At 40.4% G+C, this 20600-nt stretch overlaps 2 protein-coding genes across 2 annotated transcripts in view; both read right to left on the bottom strand.

Annotated features, from left to right (window-relative positions):
• The window catches only part of atp9a (ATPase phospholipid transporting 9A), a 34703-nt gene extending 22837 nt beyond the window's left edge, over positions 1-11866 (bottom strand). Inside the window, exons 1-13 of the mRNA XM_079478420.1 lie at positions 11709-11866; positions 10367-10511; positions 9724-9837; positions 9527-9635; positions 6845-6903; positions 5551-5602; positions 4180-4274; positions 3428-3508; positions 3255-3330; positions 3053-3129; positions 2812-2972; positions 2551-2693; positions 1123-1235 (exon numbers count right to left, since the gene is read on the bottom strand). Coding sequence (XP_079334546.1) covers positions 1123-1235; positions 2551-2693; positions 2812-2972; positions 3053-3129; positions 3255-3330; positions 3428-3508; positions 4180-4274; positions 5551-5602; positions 6845-6903; positions 9527-9635; positions 9724-9837; positions 10367-10511; positions 11709-11776 — 1293 coding nt within the window. The 5' untranslated portion in view covers positions 11777-11866. The remainder of the gene's footprint in view (positions 1-1122; positions 1236-2550; positions 2694-2811; positions 2973-3052; positions 3130-3254; positions 3331-3427; positions 3509-4179; positions 4275-5550; positions 5603-6844; positions 6904-9526; positions 9636-9723; positions 9838-10366; positions 10512-11708) is intronic.
• Positions 11867-12878: 1012 nt separating this feature from the next.
• Positions 12879-20379, bottom strand: sall4 (spalt-like transcription factor 4). The gene is made up of 4 exons (XM_079477987.1): positions 20197-20379; positions 15650-18103; positions 15263-15567; positions 12879-15182 (listed from the first exon to the last, which is right to left on the bottom strand). Exons 1-4 carry the CDS (start codon positions 20261-20263, stop codon positions 14760-14762), a joined length of 3249 nt encoding a protein of 1082 aa, XP_079334113.1. The 5' UTR covers positions 20264-20379; the 3' UTR covers positions 12879-14759.
• Between the last annotated feature and the right edge of the window lie 221 nt (positions 20380-20600).

Genomic DNA, 20600 nt, shown 5'->3' with positions numbered 1-20600 from the left:
CCAAAAATGGAAATTCGGTCATCATTTATTACACAGAGAAGAATGCAATTTTCAATTCTGCGACATCATTGACTGCCATTTAAGGAAACATTAAAGGTGTCCCAGAACTGTTTTGTGTTCCTAAATTCTTCAAAATATCTCACTTTGTGTTCAACAGAAAATGAAAATAAACAAGACTTTTTACTATGGTAGTTGATGATGTCACAGAATTGAAAATCGCTTACATTCTTACAAATATCTTTCTTCGTGTTTAACAGAACAAAGACATTTATATAGGTTTGAAACAGTAAATAAATAATGACAGAATTATTATTTTTGGGATCAACTATCCCTTCAGGTGGTCATAATCTGTCTGTGTCATACATGGATGTCTCTAACTACCGATAAATTGGGCCTTGTCAATATGTTGAAGAAGGCCTCATAAACACTACCAGATGTGATACACATATGAATAATTACCTTTAGCATTTTGCTTCTATTTATATAGCACATATTTCCGAGGGCTAATGACAGAGTTCATAAGTTCGTATATTAGCTATTAAGAGGCCGGAGTCCTCGTAACCCCTGTTTCCTGTCTGACCGACCTCTGGTGACAAACTAACAATACATGTCAGTCAGAGGTGAAGGGGAACGGTTTTATAAGACGTGTTGAGGAATAACATTTTGAGAGTTTTATGAAGTTTAACAGTAATTGGTCACACCTCTACGCTGTACATGTATGAATCTTTAGGGTATAAAAAACACATTTACAAAAAATACATATTTGCATTTAGCTAGTTGGATATGTTAATAAATCATTTCGCTTTAGAAGAGCTTTATTAAGACATTGGAGTCATTTGGATCACTCTTCTGATGACGGTTTTTAAGTCCCATTTAAGAACATTCCAAGATGACATTTTAATAAAAAATACTTTGCTTGTGTTCAACTGAATAAAGGAAGTCATATACATCTGGGATAGAACGCGGGTGAATATCCCATCAACTAGTTTGGCTAGTTTCTATCCTTTGCATTAAAACGTAAACACTATGTGGTTCACATAGTTAAAAAAAATATGTAGTACACCTTCCGTATGCAGACTGATGCAGTCGTAGTCAACGACCTGCAAAGGATTGTGGGAATACCTGAGTATAAGCGCTGAACACGTGACTCTGCACCTCATCCATGGAGTCCATCCCGTATGCCACCGTCCCAAGATGAAGACGTCTGAACACCATCTCATTCTGAGTCAGTGTACCTGAGCAAACGTCAGTAATCCATTATGACATGAATCCCAGCCTTTGAAAAACGCAACTATATTTACAAGCGTGCAGTCTCTTATTTTTTAAAGGAAGTGATGTCATTCACATAAGGATTTTCGTATTTGAGTGAAATATATTCCTTTAAGGTCGTGAACTTATTTTCAGAAGGCCAACACCGCTTCGCACAAATATGTTTATGAGACAAAGTTCACACGACCATATTCTGGTGAAGATAAGCACCTCTATTGCTCAAACTCAAAAATGGACCGTGCGAGGAAACCGGCTGTCAACCTCTAACAATATTTCCTGATGGACATTCACTTCCTTTCCACTAAAACCCCAACCAAACAATTTTAACACTAATGGCTTGTTAATGACAAAGAGCTTCGGGTTCGTTTCCTTACACCTCATGTCCCGGCCGCTCTTAAACAGACCCTTTTGCTAGTATTTCACTCAGGCGTCGCTGGTCTAGCCCTTACATTACGATGACCTCTGACCCCTTTCATTCACCGCCTCAGTCAAGCCACATCAGCATCCGTGTGGGAACAGGGTCATAATTTTACAGACAGTCACATGCATAAATTTGAGGCGCTTAAGGTTTCCTTTACTAATACGGTGCGCTTTAAGGTGGGAACCTTTAGATCATCTTTGATTTAGGGTTTTAATAAGTGGCATGTCTGGACTCATGGCACACAGCTTTAAGCTCCGTAAGACCATCAACTTATTGTGTGTTACGGGAGCAAATCCTGAAACACACTTCAACACTATCAACTCTCAAACCACATCATCTACATTTTTTCATTGGTCCGTCCAGAAAAGCACTGTGCATTCATTAAATGAATATATAACAATAGATTGAAAGCACTTTGGATAAAAGCATCTGACAACTGCACAAATTGTAATATTCCTAATCGAATTTTCCATTATTACATAATTCCTTTGAAAGTACATTGTTGCCGACATTAACAAGGCCTAACGTGGGAAACAGGGTTGTTTTCTTTCAAATCAAAACAGTTAAATATTTCTGTTCTTAAAACTTAAAATATAGGCCTAAATATCATCAAATTATATGAAATGCACTAAACTAAAACCGACCATTAAACCTGTACATAGCCGAACTAAAAAATGAATAGATGCTAATAAAAAAGTGCAATAAAAGTAAAGTATAAAGTAAAACCTTGTGGAGGAAAGTATTGACTTAATAACACCTTCACATTTAAAACAAATTAATTGTCTGAAAATTCTACTTTACAATCGGGTAGTTTCATGCTCTTAATAAATTCAGAGAAAGGAAAACAGTTCTAGTAATACCAGTTTTGTCTGTGAGGAGATAAGAGATGCGGCCCAGCTGTTCTGGTATCGTGCTCGCCCTCACGACCGTCCCTGGAATCTTTGAGTCTTTCTTGATCATCCAGCTGAACACCATTTTGCCCATGTCCAAATTCACACGCAAACTGAAACAAAAACACCACCGGTACCCAACATTCATGCTTGCTCTTAAAAAGAAATGATGAAGAAACAAGAGCCAGACTGGTACTTCTGCCGCTTGATCGATGGATAAAAAACTCTTACCTGATGGGCACGATGTTGGAGAACAGCAGAAGGAAACGGAAGATCTGGAGATACCAGCGACCGGCAAAATGCTGGAGGGCCACCATGACCAGCGACACCACGACCAGAGCACCAAACAGGATCTTTGTCAGACAGTTCACTTCCAGGTCAAACAGACCGATCTATTAAAGTACCCACAAGAAGTTAAAAATCATAAAGTTGTTTTACTGAGTGTGACGAAAGTGCAGTGTACTGATGGTACCTTATGTCTTGGGTTGGAGGTGTTCATCACACTGCGCAGCTCTTTACCGGTGTAAATGACCACCCCGACCACCGTGCCTTTTGGTAGAGAATAAATGTTTTGCAAATTTCGAACGCTAAACCACTATGCTTATTTAAAAATGATATCATCATGTACAATTTATATATAATATATAATTATATATAATAAGTTTTATTATTACCCGAGGCAATGACCGTACTGGCCCACAGCGTGTTTTCAATGCTGAGACTCTCATTGACCGGAGGGTCTCCATCTTCCTGTCAGGTCAAACACGCATATTGAAAATGACTTTGGTTTTATGGAAACTTTATGTGATGTGTGATTGTGTTAGTTTACTAAAGTAGTGAAACTTACTCTGGTGAAGGTGCCGATAAAGTTGTGGATGTCAATATTCGGCTCTTCTGCATAAATGTACGATCTGATCTGCAGGAGATCCTGAGAGAACATAATCATTTCTTTATAAATGTAAAGAAAATAAAAAAGCCTTGATATACTGAATATTAGAGATGCACCAATGTATCGGCCAATAATTGGTAATGGTCCATAAGAAGGAATTTTTTACACTATTGGCTACACTGACCAGGGCCCATATATCCTATAAATCAAAGGAAAACCGAAAAATGTAATGAATTTGTGCTGTGAATATGGAAAATGTGAAGAAACATTACCAATGTGATGTTTAATATTAATAGTCATTATTTGAATTAATAACATTCAGAAAGTTAGTAAATATTAGTTGAATCTTCAGAATCCGAATCAGACATCGGCAGACGTCTTTCCACGCAGGGTAATAATTTAGCATTGTTTTAGCTAAGCTTTACAGTAAATATCAGTACAGATAATTTTTTGACACCAAAGTACAAAAAAAACTCTGGATTCTACTGGACAGAGAATGTTAAAGTACAATATTACAGGTCATTAACTACTGATCATTAATTATCAATAAGGAAATACATTTTTATTAAAAGCTCATTCTTGCTTTTTCACTTTTTATTCCCTTTCCTGAATAATGCTCACAATAAGAACAAAAGCGTTTATTGTAAAACAGTAAAAAGTCAGAAATAAAAATAAACTATTTAACTTTAATTAAAGGTGTTTGGACTCACAGCAGCTGTGGGTAATCTCTGCGTGCAGGCCACTGGGAGGCGCAGTTTCCAATCCGTCTCTCCATCCAACTGATCGGTCCTTAAAAAGCAGGACCCTTCAGCACAAAAATATGGGAAAAGGCATAAACATGCTTCTAAAGCTTTAATGACATAAAATATCAAGCTTAACATGATATATTCCAAGTCAGCAAAGTTGTTATGTGTCCCTCACTGAATGCTTTTGATTTGATACTAATAATTATTTTTTTAAAAAGGACAAAAGCACCCAAATCACCAAGTGGGTGCTCGACCATAAAACGAGTCATAAAAAGTATTTTTATTTATATTTTTGGAGCTTTGGTGTGCCGACTTTATGTACAATTCTTTAATAATTATAAAAACTGATATAATACAGCAATATGTCAAATCAATGTGACCTCCCACACACCGTGTATGAATGGGTCACACACCCTTATTTAAATCTGCTCTGTGATCAAACACTGACAATAACAAGATTGCTAGCCTAGGAAACACCGTTTACCCCCGAAAGCAGCTGTACTGCCATTAAAACATGTCGCCCACCCCCGCCCATTTAAAGATATATCCTTGTGCCTTTACCCATTCAGCCCAGGACTCGTAATAATTGCCTAATGGTGTCCATCTGCGGGGCAGATAACAATGCGTCCCTTCCCGTAAAACTAACACATCATCTACTGCCGGCTACTTCCAACCCCCCAAGAAAGGAAATCTCAGCCAGGCGGAATTCCAACACAACCGGTGGTCAAAATAAAGTTTAGATCCATCTGTGGTCAGTGTTAAGTGATGTCTGACACAAGGATGATTAGTAGCTACTAAGGAAAAAAATCGACCACAAAGATTTATCATAAGGTTCAGAATATTAAGACCACTTAATATGTAGAGCAATGTACTAAATAATGTTATAGTTTAATCGGTTACAAAGCCCGTTCATAATTCCAAATGTATATTTCTGTATCGTCGTGATATTGCTTCTATTTGGTTATCAAGTTCTGTAAAACTGGCTGTTCATTACTGCTTGTACTTTGAATTTGTGTGCCGTGCGCATTCCTTCGATTTGCTGGGATGTTTTGCATGCCTTGTTGTTTCACTTGACTGCCTTTCCATTTGAAAGACAAAAAGAATGTCATTCAAGATAAGATTGGATTATTCCCCGGGATCTAAAGCACTCCGCGAATGAAAGGGAAATACCAAAATCACAATGCGTGCCATCTTTCAGGACAATTTAAGCGGAGCTCATTAAATGGCCGAGATTTCGACCAATCCCTCCATCTCCACGCCGCTGCCCTCGCGCTCGTATCATTTCCCCTGTGTTTTTGTTTAAGAAACGTGGATGAATGACCGACAGATGTTTACCATTTCTTTCAGAAGTCCTCAGAAAAATCATGTCAGCTGGAACACGCTGGTTCTATAAAAGGAGACGGGGTGGGGGGGGAAAGAGAGAAAAACACGGTTAACAGATAAAATGTAAAGTATGCCGTCAAGAGCGATCACCTCCGTTTAGCTGTACGGCTTCTATTTGGCTTTAATCTAGTCAATTACTAGTATTTGGCCCCATTTAAAGAGGACAGCCGGCAGCAAATCATTGGGTGGTGCCCCGTGGCAGCTTTGACCGGGACTTCCACTCGACCTGACCCTCCCTTCACTCCCGGCTCTGTTTGTAGTTATTAGAAGGTGAATTTGCTACGCTATTAAACTCGGCAGATGTTTCACAACATCGGATGTGACTCCGGTATCTCAAACGCAGGCCATGCTTTTAATCATTTCGTACTATACATGCAAGACCATAACACGCACGTAACCTTTGAGTATTAAAACCAATTGCCTTTTCCGCAGACAACAGTTAAAAGATCGCATGCATGACACTGAAATTCTGACGTGATGCGACGCCTGCCAGAAATAATTTCGCTGCGATTTCTTGTCTGACTCACATTTCGCCGCAAAATAATACGAAATAAGCTATTCAATTTAATCAATTTACAAGGCTATGTTTGTCCTGAGAGCGTATGACAAATTCACAAATGTAACATCTAGACGTCAAAGAAAATGTTCGTATTTATTTTCTTAACAAAACCAGATTGAGTGCAACATGTGCGAGTCGTCTTTCTTTGCCAAAGCAGCATAGTTAAGAAAATTGGTCGGGTGGGTAATTGGAGACTACGGAGGTGTCTCACATTTCATGTTCTCAGACTTTGTAGTGGAGAACGAGTATAGCAATTCCATTACAATAGGCTTCAGTCCGCACGGTAAAAAAAGGCAACTGTTCAACAAAAGCCAACACTAAACACCAGAATGGAATTAAGCAGGATTACTGATAACCAATAACAGGCCACGGGTCACATGCTTCAGTCATTCAACATGATTGACAGCTCTCATCGACATTAAATGCCCAAAAAGCATGGTGATCTATTGGTTCCTTCGATAAATGAATTAGTTCCTGGGTTTTGTTTTTTGATTTACAAACAGAATTGTTGTTTTTCAGTTAAATGAAAACATTGCATTCATTTATATCACGCATTACTATTTCGATATTGTACATATAAAGCTTATGGCTTGCAGGTCTGATCAGGGGTCACATTGTCTTGATCTCAAGGGAAAACAAAAAGCCATTTGTCAGAAGTTCTCAATTCCTAACAATGACTGAACCAACCTTTTCAACAATGATAAGATCTCCAACCTGAATGCCGCTGCTTTTCACCTTCACAGTTCCTGGAGAGAGAAAATCAGACGATGCATTACAAAACAAACCCTTAACTTTGTTGTACCCAATGGACATTTGAAACATTTCAAACAACACCTGAACCCACTATTGTTGAATACAGGACAATCTCTGTTGATCACTGAGACTTTGTACATAAGCGATGTTTTAAAAACGTATACATTAAATTGCATTTCTGTCAAAAGATTTCTAATGTACATAATCATGGCCCGGTTTCACAAACAAAGCTTAAGGCGAGTCCCAGACAGAAATGAATGCGTGACCTGTCTAAACTGAATATAAATTGCTCAGGAATGTCTTTAAATATATATGTGCCATTGTTTTGTTTCGAGATCCACACCAGTAATGTTTTCTGCCACAGCACTAATATGAAAGCGACATAAATATCTTAATTCAACTTAATTCAGCATATTCCAAGCTAAAGCTAAGCGGTGTCTGTGAAACCCGGCAAAAGACTTCAGAGGTGAATAAAGACCTTACATAATAAGCTCTATTTCTATCTACATACACCACGGGTCCCCTTACGTGGACCTCGCCATGTTGTTTCTACAGTAGCCCTAAATGGACAAACTGCTCTACAGAGCGCGTTTCGTAAATATATTATATCCTTCGCCAAAGAAACGAAAACATTACGACATCTTAGCTCCGTGTCGTACATCCACGGTGCTTCGAAAGGAGGGGTGGAGTGAGTCGTTGGTTGCAATTCACAAACCCCGCCACTAGATGCCGCTAAATTTAATACACTGGACCTTTAATACCATCACATATTAAATGGTCACTTGACTGACATGTTTTTTATGATCTTAAAAATCATTTTAAACTCACAGTTATGTAGAGAATACAATTGTGCCAATGTGTTAATTCCTTTCATCATAAAACAAAAAAGTAATTGAAAAAAGTGTGGAAAGAGCAGCCAATAACAGATGGAAATGGCCGTTTAAAATCACTTTAAATATTGAGACCTCAAGCTGCTAAATAATAAATAAATAAAAATTGAGCAAATTTAGGGTAACTTGAAGATGCTTAAATACAAAACATTTATTTTTGTCACAACATTATCCCCATAATTACGTCTGTGTTATTCCTCCTTTCATTCTGAGATGAATATTATCTAATAAAAAAACATTAAAGTGTAAGTGACCTTTTAAACAGCCGTACGCATGTAAAAGATCATCTGTTGTTCCCTGAAGGTCCTACATCTGCATATTTCATGACAAACCTCCAGTGAAGATTCAAATATTTAAGCCTTCTTTAAGTCCCTATTCAGATTTGTGAAAAGCACCGAGTGCATATGAGATTTCCATTTGTTTTTAGACAATACCCTCCCCTCCTCTGCAGCTTTACAAGAGCGCTGGAGAACCATCTCTCATTCCATTGAGAATGACAGGCTAAAATTGTTTGGAAAAGGTCAGGGACCTTTCACCCCTGCAGAGACCTTTACCAATGCATATGTAAGACATTAGCACGTATGTATATGTGCATTCTTTGGGGGATAAATGACACTTTTGGGTACAATGCAATATTGTTTCAGATCTATACCTCAACAAATAGTATGTAAAGAACACGTTTGGTGGTCCTATCGCTATTTAAAGGAGGTTCTGATGCAATCGCTTTTGTAAAAACAATTGTACTAAAAACTTATCCTAAAAGAAATAACCTCTGTAGCAGGCACAGGTTGGTCATGTGCCACATAAAGAACCAGTACGTGCTTAGTTTATATAAACCAGGAATCGCTAATATTCCTGTCCGGAAGGTGTGACCTGCGACCATTAATCCCACACCCAGCTTTAATGGCCTGAGTCCATAAAAAAGGAGCGGATGAACGGTTTAAATATGATGATCTTTGATGTTTTTCATCCCTGTTGGTCTGGCCGTGGCAATCTGCAACCCTCCCAGGCAGCTAACAAATGCCACAGCTCTTTTCCATCAGCCTTATATAGAGGCCGTTAGAGCCGAGCACGCATACGCTAAATTTATGAGTGAAGAGAGATTGCCAGATCAAAGGAGAACGTGTGATGGAAACGACAGGAGGTTCACTTCCGTTTTTATTGTCACATGCTTTTCATCCCTCTCTATATGATACAATTAACATCTCTACTTCAAATTAAAGACAAACAGAAGTCGCCTTTACGGCCGATGATTCTGCATGCTTTAACAGCCATTGTTTAAATGAAAAGACTTTAAAGTAATTGCGAGGTTTTGCTGAAAATCGCTACAGCGCAACAGCTTTACGGAAGTTGGCATATGCTTTCTATGAAGTATCGTAATAATATATTTCTATAATTTTGGGACAAACTACACAAAATTACATTACAATGATAAGATAGAGAGGCAAAAGAAAACTGTTAAAGTAAAAATAATATTTGCCTCGCTATCGCCATCTTTGTTTAAACATTAAATTGCAGGCCGACTCACATACTTCCCCTTACATTGCCAGCAAATTCGTACCCGATAGCCGAAATGACAAATCATTACAATTCGCTTATCGTTGTGAATCGGACTAAACCGGATAGTCTGTTTATTTGTAACCATCCTAGTTATCCATCGCAACTTGCTAAAATCTTAATTAAAAAGCCCATTTAGATCTTTAAAAAATGTGCGAAAATCACTCACCTCTTGTGGAGAGCTTGCTGTAGATCTGCGAGTTGACCTCTTTGTCTCGCAGATAACATCGTATCTCTTCTACGGCTTCCCTCACAATTGTAATAATCAGTACAAACCCCTTCGGATCAAATGATACACAAAAACGTATTAGAATTGGAATATCAGGATTAGGCCGTTATATCGCGACCAAATGTGCCGTCACTCACCAGAGGAACCCAGTACGTGTACAGCGCCCCCAGTCTGAGCTCATTCACAAACTGAGAGCAAGCCAACAGCAGAAAGTAAAGGTTGAAGAAGTATTTGAACTGGTTATATAATACCTACAAACACAAACACATGATAATGATATAGGTTTTTGGGACAAACGTCTTATTTGCAACAATATGCTAATATTAATGGTACTTTGAAAAAATGATGTGAATTGAATGACACTTGAACTTGTCGAGGCAAGAAGATGGCCTTCAAGCTATAGTATGATCAGAGTTCTGCCTACTCATTTACAAAACACCGATGATCATTTGTCCTTCAAATAACCAGAAGCCATTTGCAATGCAAATCATTTTTTCCATACAGCAATCTGGTCAAGGTTGTTTGTGATGCTTGCATGACGTACTGAAAATAGATTTTTTAATTTCCTAAAGAAAACCTGATTTGTGCCTGTCCATGCAAAACTCGGCTAGCCTAGAATGCTGTGGCTGGCTTCCTATATGTTGCTTACATTTACGTTCATGCACTTCAGCAGATGCTTTTATCAAAAGTTCGCCGGAAAATCATCATCTGTATGGGCACGAAAAGTCTTGAGAACCGTAAAATAGTTCAAGGACATATTGTCCTTGGGCAGTCACTTACCCCGGGCAGAAATGTGAAGATGTTGTATTTCTGGTTGTTTATGACATTTCTCGGGTACCTCTGCTCTCTTTTTTCCGGATGGCCCAACCACACGGTCCGGGGCCGGAAATCTCCTCCACCGCAGCATCTGGACCACGGGCAGCACCTTAAAATATGACGACATCGGGTTTTAACTTTGACCATGTAAATGATTTGAGACAAAATGCAAAACGTTGTCGGTAAATATTAGCTTTTAACATCTACCTCCAACCAACACCTTAACCAAACAACCTCCTATCAAAGAACATAAACATTCCCCATACGTGTGCAGCTACTCGGGATAGCAACCTACATGTAAGCAAATAGAAAACGATACAGTATTGCAAGAGTTTTTACGCATCGTCCTAAAACAAGGTTTTCAAATTGAAATAAAGATCATTGGATTTGCAAAGCAAGTCAATGACCAAGTGACCCGTGGTGTGACGGAGAAAAGAATTTATAACAAAGAAAATCTCAATAACACCTTCAAAGAACCAGGTTTTTTACGAGGTGTAATGCGAACTGTAATAATGTTATATATGGGCTCATCCACCATCCAAGAAGCAAATCAAATAGTATAGACATCGCTGTTTTCTGTTTTATTTAAAGAAGTGGATTACATCACATTTATAGAGAAATCAACTCTATCGGACTTATAACAGTGAGAACAGTATTGGTTTTAATGGGTCTGTGTGGGTCACTACTGGTGGGATGTTATCAGGAAGATGGGAACCAGTAGAACACCATGAAATCTCTAAATGAATAACCCCTACATAAACACACTACATAAAGAAATCTCGTCATAGTTTGAATATTAAAGACCTGATGATTCACACCTGTCAATGTGATGGAGATCATTTGAGTCTCTACTGTTTGCCACGCATTTGTTATGTGTATCTGTTGGTAAGCATCACAGCAGGCCCTGAACACATTACAAAACGAAGCCGAAAATAAGTGTATAAAAAGCAACGCGTGAAATGGATAAACTCTTCTTTCTTTCCCTTTGTCTCTATGTGCAGACATGGCTCTCTCTCGCGCACGTAAATGATACATTGTAGCCTTTGCGATACCGGAACAAGGATGTAACATCATCAAAACATCCCGTTCATTCCCTCGACATCACCATAGCCAATGAACACGAGTCCGTTCAATAAAGAGCAAATCGGTTTGAAGACGCTATATCATATCGTTATGAATAAAAATGTGGATATTGTTCGTCAAGCTGTTAGCTTCCGCGCTATCGCCGCGCGTGTCATCCGTAAACAAACGCGCATCTTCCAGCCATTCCGCGCGTATTTGCATGGGTTTAACGCCGTGGTCTTACCCGTCTCTCCGTTTGCTGTCGTGTCGTTTTTTGTGTCGTACGGGCTGTAGCGGGATGTTGTCCGTCATTGTTGTCCGGTGTGGAGCGACAGTCGCCCGTGTGCTGGGCGGAGGCTGTCAGGCTGATGGTGTGATGAGGGTTGGGTTGGGCTGCTCTGAGCTCGGCATGCTGGGCAATGTATTTTATTTATTTACACAATAGAACGAATCCCTTTTTCTTACAATTGACTTTCCTATAAATGACTTTATGACAGAATGGCACATTATTTTGGGGTTTCATTGAACACAAACTGAGTTTGACAATTCGTCAGATTTTAAAACCATATTACTCGAGTTACTTTAGGCTAGTCACCATGGTGAATATCAGTTACATTTTCTAGATGCTATAGTGTTTTCAACCTTAGTAAATGAAAAAGTATAACATTACTATAGGCTTGTTAAGTCATCATTTCCCTATAGTTGAAATGATAGTTTACCCAAAAAGGAAACTTGTTATCTGTCATCTCTCATTTATTCGCTCTTGACTTTCTTCTGCAGAACACAAGACGATATTTTGAAGAATGCTTGGAAGCCGAACAATGGCCACATCCATTGCCTTCTATTGTATGGACACAAAACCAACGCAAGTCAATGGGTACCGTTGTCGTCCGGTTATCAACCTTCTTCAAAATATCTTTTGTGTTTTGCGGAAGAAAGAAAGTCTTACAGGTTTGAAATGACAATGGGTAAACGTTGACTAAATTTTAAAGGGTGATCTATCCCTTTAATTCTATACCTAATAGCATTATACATCCAATTTATTGTTAATGCTAAAGTATACTTGACAATACAAATACTACAATAGTTTCATAAGGGAGGTATTAAGTTTAGAATTACACTAACAAAGACTTTGTATACAGTACATGTGCTAATCGTGTAATATCATATCAATACCAACACTTAAAACCATATTATTTGTGGTAAATAAATATGGTTACGCTATACTAGACCTACTAAAATTGATTTTCTTATAGGAGGATATTGCCATCGACTTTCGGACAAGCTCCTCAGAGTTACTCATCGTGTCTGTATATAATGTACCATGGGTTTACCAATTGCATTCTTTAAAATTATATTTTAAATAGTAGTTAAATAGTACACACTGTTCGCAATATGACCCCTTTAAGATAATTTAAATAACCATTCAAATGCTTTATTTTTAATACACTACATTTTGGTATTCTGTATATTGTGTTGCACTCATCAATACAGTTTGTTCCCATCAATGATTCAGTGAAATATTCTGGAAAGTCATTTCATGTTGCTGGTTCTGAGAGAGCAGTTTGATCATTAACCATGTATAGAGAAACATCCCAAACCGTTTTGTCTGTAGCAAACGACTGAATTACTGAGACTAAGTCTTTGAAAAGTCATCGTTGGTTTTATTTTCAAAATATCAGAACAAAAGAGGGGATTGGAAAAAAATAAAGCAAACATTTACAAAAAAAAGTCTACACTGTAAACAAGCCTAAAACCGACGCAACATTTGAACAAACATACAGACACGACCCCATTTAACCAAGATCGGATCTCTCTTTACCATCTAGAAAAAGGCACAACTTGGTAAATGCATATTAGAAAGAACGTACAGGAGGGGTCTGCCTTCTCTGAACAAGTGTTGTGCAAAGTGTCTGGTGATACATTCAATATATTACAGAAATCAGCAGGTTACGGGGCAGGATGCAACCATAACGCCAAACACGATGCGAAAGAAAAAAAAAAGGTACAGGCATCTAAATGAGGTAGAAATTTGACCAGCTTAAAGCTCACGGTTCAGATCCCCGTGGGCACAAAGACTTTATATTTACTCAAGGGTGCATGACTACGAGCTCAAAAACATCCCTGCAAAAAACCAGTTGATGCATTCTGGGGACACGGGTGACGCAGGATATCCAAGCCTGCTTAGCTCACAAGTATAAAATGCATGGTAAACGGACAATTTACAGAATTCTAAAAGTCGGTGTCGTAAAACGGCAAGCGAGCTAATGCTGGCTGAACTATGCATCCAAAAACAACGGATCATAGGATAATGCTCAATCAGTTTAAATCTTAGCAGAAGGACAAATAAAGTGCAAGGACTGATCAGGTGTTTCAGTATTTATACAGGCTATCTCAAGTCCTATCAAAGGTCTCAAACGAAGCCGCTTCAATCTAACTGGCATTTAAGGACCACTGAAATCCCCACGTGAGCGGACACTGGAAAAGAAAAACACAAAGATCACATCTCGGTCGAAATAAAAGATGACATCCAAAAGGCCTTGCTTACAATCCTATGGTGTCTTCGGGAGGGACAACGATAAGAAAGAAAATGCACTCCAAGACAGGCACTTAGCAAAATTATTTTTGGTATTAAGCGCATATAGAAACTATATCGAGTCAAAAAAAATACATAATAATTTAGTGAAATCCAGTTTCAGAACAAATGTCTACACTATAACTACTCAGTTTGTCTATTCGTGAAACGGTAAACTTCAGTAGATCGTGGATGGAAATGGACAAGTTCTCCAGGCACATATTCCACCACTATGACACAGATGTTGTTGTTAACAATTACTTACAAACAGCATCAAAAAACAACAGGGTTGCCCCGCAACAAGATGTTACCGGTTAAAACACAGGATCACCGTGGAAAATAGACAAAGTGTGTCCATGGAATAAAGTCATTTCAAGTAAGACTTACATTCAACTTCTAGAAACATAACTTGAAAAAATACCCGCATATATTAGAGAGAAAGTAAAATAAGAACTACAGTAGTTACATGAAATTCATCTAGAAGCATCACTAGGTTAAGGGTCCAAAACGGAAGGCGTGGCTTAGGCAATGGGCTAATTTAACAAGGCTATGTACATTCATAACTTCTCCAAAGGAACATTACACATAAGATTTGATTGTACCAAATGAGGACTGCCTTAATAAATAGCCTGATCCGTCATCTCATCGCGGCTCATCACAAGCCGACCAGCACAAATCAGACAGTTGATTGAGAAAAGTCTTGTAGAGTCCTAGCAAGTCCTAATTGACTTTACCCTCCTCCATAAAATGTGGAAACTTGACTACGCTTTCAGATCCGTTCTTTTCCATTTCAGCAACTGTGCCGGGGATGCCAGATTGGGAAGATTCCATCTTTGTCATTCCCCCCGTAGAGCCCACTAAAGGACCTCCGGCGAGACTTCCAGGGAGCGGAATGCCACCATTTTGGATGACTGAAATCTCATTGGTCTTCATGGTCAGGCCGTTCGTGAAGGCGGCGGCGTACTGGTTCCACACGGAAGGGTCAAAACTGATCGGTGGTGGAATCAAATCCTTGGGGGGTTGCATCATGTCTGTCATCATCTTTGACTCTGTGCCCATGGCCATCAAAGCCATAGGGTTATCCAGTGACAGACGCTGACCTCGCCGTGCTGAATTATTCCACATGTGAGTACCGACATGCACCTGCGAAATAGAGTCAGTGAGTAATTTTGCCAGTTTAACAATCTTGTCAAATTGATCACAAAACCAAAAAGCATTCGTACCTTAAGGTTGCCCTTTGTCGTGAAAGCCCTGCCACAAATCGTGCACACAAACGGCTTTTCTCCTGTGTGAGTGCGTTCGTGGATTTGCAGAGCGCTGGCAGATGAAAAGTTCTTGCCGCAGGCGTTGCAGAGATGTTGCTTGGCAGAACGACGAGGAGCGCTGGCAGAAGTTGGAGGCGTGGCTGCTCCTTGAGGAAGTTGGGAGCTGTACAGGCCGTGGGCGTTCATGGAACTCTCATGAGGGATCTGCATCTCCAGTTTGACCAGACTAGGAGGAACCCTCATGAAAGGCAATTGACTAGAGCCTATAAGAGAAAACCCATTTTAATATAAAAAACTGGTTCTATAGTGAAAACATGTACACAAGAAACAAAACTAAAAAAATACCATAATCTCCATTTGAGAACAGCAGGCCTGGCTCTTCTTTAATGGACTTTGAAGTGAAACTAGATGTCAAGTCCAATGCTCCACTGTTTTCAATAAAATCTTGAGCTCCACCATCAGGGTCCATCCTAGATTTAGTTCTATCATCTGCATTCATGGATTCTGGCGATTTGGACTGAGCGTTACTCAGAGGACCATCTATAGGAGACGAGGAGTGAAAGGAGACAGAATCTGACACCGCTGGACTGTGGCCGTTCTTGTAATCCATCTCTCCAGACCCTGAAGGAGAATCTTTCAGGCCGCTGTCACTCTCAGAAGCAGTGCTGCTTTGCCGTTGTAGATTCAGTGCAGAGGTGAGGCTCTTCATGTGATTCTCCAGGGCAGCGATGCCTGTAAACGCAGACGGACCTTCGAAAGACTGATCTTCTTTGGAGACCAAATGAGGCTCTGTTGAGTTATTCAACTTGTCTAAATCCATATCTTGTTCCTCCATGCTCTCCTCGTGCTCATTGGAGTCCATATTCTTGTCCTCGGTCAAGCTTACGTCTAAAGCCTCAGGACTTTCAAACTGATTCTCAGGAAGGGGAGTGTTGGGAATCTGGCCACCCATGTGCATACGAATATGCTGCTGGAGAACGATTGCATTGGTGAATTTCTTATGACAGATCGGGCAAGAGTGTTGCATCTTGAGGGGAGTGTTGGCCCTGTGAACGCCGTAATGCGCTTTAAGGTTGCCTTTGGTGGAGAATGCCCTGCCACAGATTTTGCATTTGTACGGTCGCTCACCGGTGTGGGTACGGTAATGCATTTTGAGTGAACTTTGGCAGCTGAGCACTCTGTGGCATATCATGCATTCGTTGGGGTCACTGGTCCTTTTCTCCAAGCCATCCACCATCTGCTGAAGTTTAGCTGTGCCGGAGCCATTTTCACCTGATAGACTGCTGCCATTTACGTGGTGCAACCCAGCCAGAGCATCAGAGGTATCCTTGCACTGATCCAGTCCTGACATTTCCTGACCAAACATGCCAGAAGAAATGGACGTGCCATCGCTACCAGACGAAGAGGGTCTCTGAGAGAAGAGGTCCCCGCTCACCGGAACATCAAAGCTGGACTTGAATCCCTGGAGTGTTGATGGATGGAGACCTGAGGAGGGAAGCCCAAGCACAGGTTTATTGTCAGCAAAACCATTTTCCTCCATAGGGAAAGACATGCCGTAAGGGATGCCGCTGTTTGTAGGGATGTTGTCTAGGTGTTCTGGTACAGGATGTGGATTCATCTTAACGTGTGGATATTTGTCTTTGTGTCTCTGGAAATGCACTTTGAGGTTTCCTTTGGTTGTGAAACGGTTTCCGCAGATGTTACATTTATAGGGCCTTTCACCAGTGTGCGAGCGCAAGTGGATTTGGAGAGCGCTGTCATTTCCGAACGACTTCCCGCAGAACTTGCATTTGTGCTTGAACATGTTTTCACTGGTGCCGTTCTTCACCTCAGCCATCACTGGGATCTTATTTTTTGCCTTTTTGGAGGGATCCATGCCCTGTCCGCTGAAGGGACTCTGTAAACCCAAGTTCCCTGGAGATTGTGGAAGCAGCGCTGGAAGCCGGCTTGCGAGATCGGGGAGCCCTTTCATGTCTGCCTTCAAGGGCAAAGAGCTCAAACCTCCAGCGAGGGACGTGGGGATGGCATTGGATTGAGGTAGTTTGGCTTTTTTCAGGGCCTCCAAAGACAAGTTCTGAGTGCCGGTTCGCTTTCCAATGAGGGCGGCTGCGGCTGAGAGCTGTTGTGACAGATGAGCACCCAGCGCTTTCAGGGGATCCACGACAGCGCCCACCGCAGAATGGAGACTGTGGGGTGCCATCATTGCCACTTGGATGCGAATCTGCTCAGTTAGCTGAATTTGCTGCAGTTGTTGTTGCTGGAGGCTGACCAACTGTTCCAGGATCATCGGGATTGTAAGAAGATGGTCTGCCTGCGGTTGCTGAGACTTCTGATTGGACAAACTGGATGAATGTTGTGTTACGGCAACTCTGGTAGCAGCCATGGACTCGAGTGTCACGTTAGAGTCTTGCATTTTTGAAGATAACATGTAGCTCGTGTCTGGACTGCTTGATAGATCTTGTTCTGGATTCGAAGGGGCATCCTGGTTCAGTTTGAGCTGGTCTTTCATTTCATCAAACTCTCCGTTGTGCTTCAAACTACCGGCCGACTGAGCATCCCCGTTAAGGTCACCAACAAAGTCCTCTGAAGACCGCTGGGTGTATTCAGGGGGCACCTCACTTCCATCGGCATCTTTCATGATCACGACCTGCTGACTCTTAGTGCAATTTTTCTCATGTTCGAGAAACTCTGCCTCATCGAAGAACTCTGCACAACATTTGTCACAAACCCTCGTCTCCTCCGATCGCCGCCTCTTAGCTTCATGACAGACATCCTCGCTTGGACCATCATGCAAGATCCCTGCGGAAACACAAAAAGCCAAAGAAATGACAAAGTGTTCAAGGCCGAAGGATTACTTGACAAAAAATGTTTTACAATTACATTAATGGCATAATGTATTTTTAACAAATTAAAGGGATAGTTCACCCAAAAATGAAAATTCTGTCATGAATTACCCAACCTCAAGTTGTACTACCGTGGTAGTCAATCAAATCTCATTTGCAAACATTCTTCCAAATATCTTTCTTTGTGTTAAACTTAAAAGAAATTAAACAGATTTGGAACAACTTGAGGGCAAGTAATTCACAAAAGAATTTCTTTTTTTGTTGAACCATCCCTTTAACTTTTCATACAAGGATGACATTACTAAATACCAAATTACATTTACTTAAAACAATGCATTGCATCAAGAAACTTCTGGAAGCTTTAGCACGACCACCCCCAAACACACACCTGGAACCGTGTTTTCTAAATACCGACCAGGTGAGGGCAGTACATACAACACATTTTTATACATCCACATGAAATGAATTCACCTATAACAAGCCCTTTCGTTTCATAACATTTAATAAACAAACCATAAAACTTTAGATGAGTCCAAAATCAAAGATGTACGGTTTGTAGAAAAACACGACTTGAATCCAGTTGTATTCATTGTTCTCAGTCACACACTAAATGTCCAGAAACCCGTTCTGATAATAATGCAAAGCAGCCTTTCTAATTGCACAACACGCGAGACAAATCAGATTAGGCAGCAGAGCTATTGAGGAGGTCTTTTCGGGGCCATTGTTACATGCAAATGTCGCCATCTCCTATGAATTGAAAGACCACCTGTTAGTATTCTGACAGTGCAACTGGACGTGTTAATTGTTCGCCGATCAGCTTGAATCGCAAATAAAAAGTTGCAAACGTGCGCGCATTGTTCTCGAAACCGCTCATAACGGCGCATCAGCTTCAGACAAGCAAATCACCAGGAATCGAAAATAGACCACTGTTACGCAATGACTGGTTTCATCTCAAGCACGTTAAACTTGTTTAAAGGTGGTCAAACTGCAAGAGAATCTCAAATGAAGTGTAGCAGTGGCCATGTGTTACAACACTGGATACAGTGTAACACTGCGCGTCATTCAGATCGCCACAAGAGGGCGTCTGATCAATGCACAGCGCCAGCGGAAACGATGTATCTTTTCCAATAGCACTGATTGTAACTCAACATGAGGTAAAATGTACATGCTATGTCCTATCAGCAAGCAATCGCAATAAACAGTGCTTTAATTCTAACCTGGCACCCCCCACTTAACATGCATCAAATACACACGCGAGCGCTCTGATTTAACGCCATAGCATATTTCAACATGTCAGGTCATTTTTATACAGTTTACACTTACTCGACCCCCATCTACAACTTCAATTCCATCCCCCAATCCACGTCTCCATACGCGACCAAAAGAAACCGTGGGGGATTTATTGCTTTGTGGTCAAGCTTGTTCCCGACTCACATTTCATTCCGACCTGTTGAGCACCTTTGTTTAACGGTGGTCAGCGATACCAGCATCAAATATTAATACGCTGGAATATATGCATGCGTTTATCAGCCAGCGATGCCACCTAACCCCATACAAACGAACTAAGTCATTCATCGATATATTAAAAATCACAATAAGTTGGCAAAATGGCTTTCTCAGCATAAGCATAGAAAACTGTAACAATGATGCCCATTTGTAAACGCATGACCACATAAAGCAAGTTACAAGCTACATTTGGGGTGAAACCAAGCAGCCTACATCAAGAAGTTAACTGGAAATAATACCAAAATACGCAAAAGCAACTGAATTCTAAAGAAACACAATTAACAAACGTGTATGGAAAAAAAACATCCAAACAATCGCGTTTTAACGTCGAGGTGTTCGCGTTTTGGCCAGATGTCCGAATTTATGACAATTTCGATGCGTAAACAACTTTTGGGATGGATCTGGCGGTTTATAAAAAAGCATGTCCATTCACGTCCGATACATAATTCAAGATACGACGGAACACACACGAACTTCAAAAACGAGCCATATGTTGTAAAACAGAGATGCGTAAAAGTTGTTGGTTCGTCGTTCCAAACTTACCATTTTGTGTCGAAGCGGGCTCGTCCGAATTGATATGCTGTGGTTTAGTTTGCTTGCGTCGGGACATGGTAACCTGCGACCATCAGGGACAAATAGTAAGGCTATTTAGTCCCTCTCCTTTAGAAATTCTCCAGGTCGGGCGAAATTTGCCCCTCGAGTAGAAATGCGCATGTCAAAGTAATTATTATTATCAATAATGCATTGCGATTTATCACGCTCTTCTGACAGCTGATTGGCTCCGGTCCAAAGTGCTGGAGAATTATTCAAATGAGGCTTCATTGATGAGAAACGCAGAGTCGAGAGAAAGGGGGAGGGAGATGTGAGAGAGAGAGCCAAAGAGAGAGAGAGGGAGAGATAGAGAGGGAGGGAAAAGTGATGCTATAGGGAGAAGGGAGGCGGGGAGA

Source organism: Barbatula barbatula (genome assembly GCF_947034865.1).
Source record: "Barbatula barbatula genome assembly, chromosome: 17".
NCBI classification, from domain to species: Eukaryota; Metazoa; Chordata; class Actinopteri; order Cypriniformes; family Nemacheilidae; genus Barbatula; species Barbatula barbatula.
Note: the sequence above shows the minus strand (reverse complement) of the source record. Positions and strands in the feature narration are given on the sequence as shown.

What these genes read in the sequence shown, in the direction of transcription:
- sall4 (XM_079477987.1), bottom strand. Translation starts at nt 20,263, where the DNA reads ATGTCCCGACGCAAGCAAACTAAACCACAGCATATCAATTCGGACGAG. An exon ending in GCCCGCTTCGACACAAAATG is followed by an intron (nt 18,104 to 20,196) that starts GTAAGTTTGGAA and finishes GTGTTTCCGCAG; the next exon opens with GGATCTTGCATGATGGTCCA. An exon ending in CGACAAAGGGCAACCTTAAG is followed by an intron (nt 15,183 to 15,262) that starts GTACGAATGCTT and finishes TCTATTTCGCAG; the next exon opens with GTGCATGTCGGTACTCACAT.